At 24.8% G+C, this 2,975-nt stretch overlaps 1 protein-coding gene across 1 annotated transcript in view; it reads right to left on the reverse strand.

Annotated features, from left to right (window-relative positions):
* The window catches only part of LOC126903307 (elongator complex protein 1), a gene marked incomplete in the record, with an annotated part of 30,642 nt that overhangs the window by 22,640 nt on the left and 5,027 nt on the right, over positions 1-2,975 (reverse strand). The window contains 2 exon segments of the mRNA XM_050681439.1: positions 2,225-2,339; positions 2,401-2,680. Coding sequence (XP_050537396.1) covers positions 2,225-2,339; positions 2,401-2,680 — 395 coding nt within the window.

A 2,975-nucleotide genomic window follows, 5' to 3' on the forward strand; every position in this document is an offset into this window, starting at 1 on the left:
AAAAAAAAAAAAAAAAAAACACATAGTAAAACCAATACTTTTTCAGCTTCACATCGGAGCTAAAATCATTACCATCTTTTATACTTATTGTAGATTGTATAACTCAAATAAAGAAAAAAAATTTTTGTTATGCTAAAATGTACTACTGATATACATTTGTTTTTATATTAATTCAATATTTACTGCAGACAAATATTTTCAAAAACTAAGTTTATATCAAATTTTATTAAAAATATAACAGCACACTTCTTTTACAAAATTTTATTTAAAATAAATTATATATTTCTTGTACAATATAATTTATTTTCATAAGCTATTTCATATTAATTTGATATCACAGTATATAATATATTTTTAATAAACATATACTTTTTTTAATACAAGAGAATCTTGATAATATGACAACATATATTAATGTTCACCTTTTTTTGAAGGCTAAAAGAAAATTTTATCCTCTTCCTTTTATATAATTTCTGCTACTTTACATCAATCAATTATATTTAAATTTTATAATATTATCCTTTTTAAGACACATAATCCTATAAAGAAAGGGCATATTCTTTTAGTTTTCAATTACTACTAGACAATTTTAATTAAACAACGGGGGCAATTTTCGTAATCTAAAATTATTTTCTTATCATCAGGTAGACAGCGGTATAAAAAGGCTGGCCATAAATAGCAGGGATAGAAACTAAGGAGATAATGAAAATAANGCCATAAATAGCAGGGATAGAAACTAAGGAGATAATGAAAATAATTTTTTAGTATCAGACATTAGCTTCTTTAGTGCAACCTAAAAATTATTGAAAGGCATCCCTTGTCATAACATTTAAATGATCTATGGAGAAATTTCCTGATCTACCAGCTATATAAACACAAAATGCTAGTTTTAGAATAGAAAAGTAGTTATTTTCAATCAATAATTCTAATGGGCAGTATTTTTAGTATTATTAATAAAATATGGTTATATGGATATGGACACATTCCAAATGAAAATAAATTTATTAAGTATTTATCTCTAGCTAAAACATATTCAAACCTTATTTATTAATTTATATTATACACTGATACAATTTTATGAAGCTTTGATTCCATTTCCAGAGGGGGGTACTATTAAATCACAGTGTAAACCAAAAAGTAAGTTGCATTTAACCATAAAATAAAAATTACATTACATTAATGAAATTTTTTTTTTTATTTGAAAGTAGACATAAAATGCAATGCTTTTTTTCACTAAAGCTGTCAACTAAATTGTGGTTATGAGAATGTCTGTATACTTTTCATTTAAATATATGGAGGATATTATAGGTAATTTTTGTCAAAAGACATGAATAAGACGGTTTCCCCAGATGATGATTTTTAAAAATTTTTTAGTCCTACAATAACTAGACGAATTTACTTTATTAGTCTATTCAATTGAATTAACTTGTTTTTATAAAAGATTTCATTAAGTGTTTTTGATGTAAGAGGTTTTTTACTCGGTGTTCATGGTTATAGAATTGGGAGGATTAGGAGGTTAATCACTCCTAAAATGAAAAATATTTCTACCAACTGTATATTCCAAAAATTTTTCACAATCTGAGGTTCTTTTAAAATGGCTCAAATAAAATTTATAAATACATATAATTCACAGCCCTGGTCATAACTTTGAATATGTTGTCAAGTTTTAAAAAACGGAATAATACCCAAAGCCTACAATTTTTTTTCTTCATTAAATTTTAAAAAGATTTATTAAGTTGAGTTCTCTCACAAACTCCTTCAGCCTATAGTTGTCAATTTTGATCGCTATAATTTACTCATTTATTGCATCAACTGACACACAATCATCTGAATACAGGCCACTTTAAAATTAAACGATAATTTAGAGATGATTTATCAAACTTTTGTCACACACTTTTTGCACTAAGTATTGAATTTGAATAAGTGTAAGAATAAGCAAATAATTATAAGAAAGACTATTGATCTAAATTTGTAATATAACCTGAGGTATTATCAAACTAGCTATAATGAAACAATTATAATGTTGCTTGGCAAGAAAAATCTTTTATGGGCTTTAGAGAATATTTTATGTAATATTTTGGGTTATGTGTTTTATCAAACAGCAAGAAATGATTGTTGTGTATTACTCTGGGTTGTACTATCCATTATTTAGCAAAAATATAATCATTGAAATTCTAAAAAAGTTATTTCCTAATATTAATAATAAAATTAATTATTAATTTACCTTAAATTCCTAGGTAGGAATAGCACTGACTCAATGGGCTTGTCTAATATTAATTTTGTATGGTACATAGGTGGTGGTATAACTACTTCATTGAAAGGAGTTAACAATACAGAACCTAAAAGATATCATTTTTAAATTTTAATAAAAATAAATTGAAATTCCAAAATTTATCTTACAATTATTGATGACAGCCACCCAATCTAGTGAGTCACAGTTTGAAGTATGTAATATTTCTATCCAGTGTAAAATAAAGTATAAACCATTTTTCGTAACTAATTCTAAATTATTATTAAGTAACCATTTCACAGCAATTATGCTGCTTTCAAAAATCATCCATTTTTTTATCTGCCATTGATAATTTGTACATCTTAATAATATTAAACAGTTTTTTCCATCTGAATAATAACAATGAAGACATAGTATAGTACAATCAATACTCCATAATATTTGATTTACCTGCAAATTGTTAATAAATGATTTTTCATTTAAGCTAATAAAAAAATGTATTTTTTATTTTAAATATGTCTTTTAATATATTTAATGGTACACCATTTTCAAATTGAAAAATATTTTATATATTGGTTGAAATAGACTAATAACGAAAAATCTCAATTTTCTTTGATATATTCCATTAATTCTAGACCCTCATATTGTATTAGTAAAGAGACAATGGATGCAACTATATAACTTTTTAAAATATAACTATAAAAAAAACGGTAGCACAGTGGGGTCGAGGCACAGTGGGACGAGG

The sequence above is a fragment of the Daktulosphaira vitifoliae genome, unplaced genomic scaffold (assembly GCF_025091365.1).
Source record: "Daktulosphaira vitifoliae isolate Bord-2020 unplaced genomic scaffold, ASM2509136v1 Scaffold_3, whole genome shotgun sequence".
Taxonomy (NCBI): Eukaryota; Metazoa; Arthropoda; class Insecta; order Hemiptera; family Phylloxeridae; genus Daktulosphaira; species Daktulosphaira vitifoliae.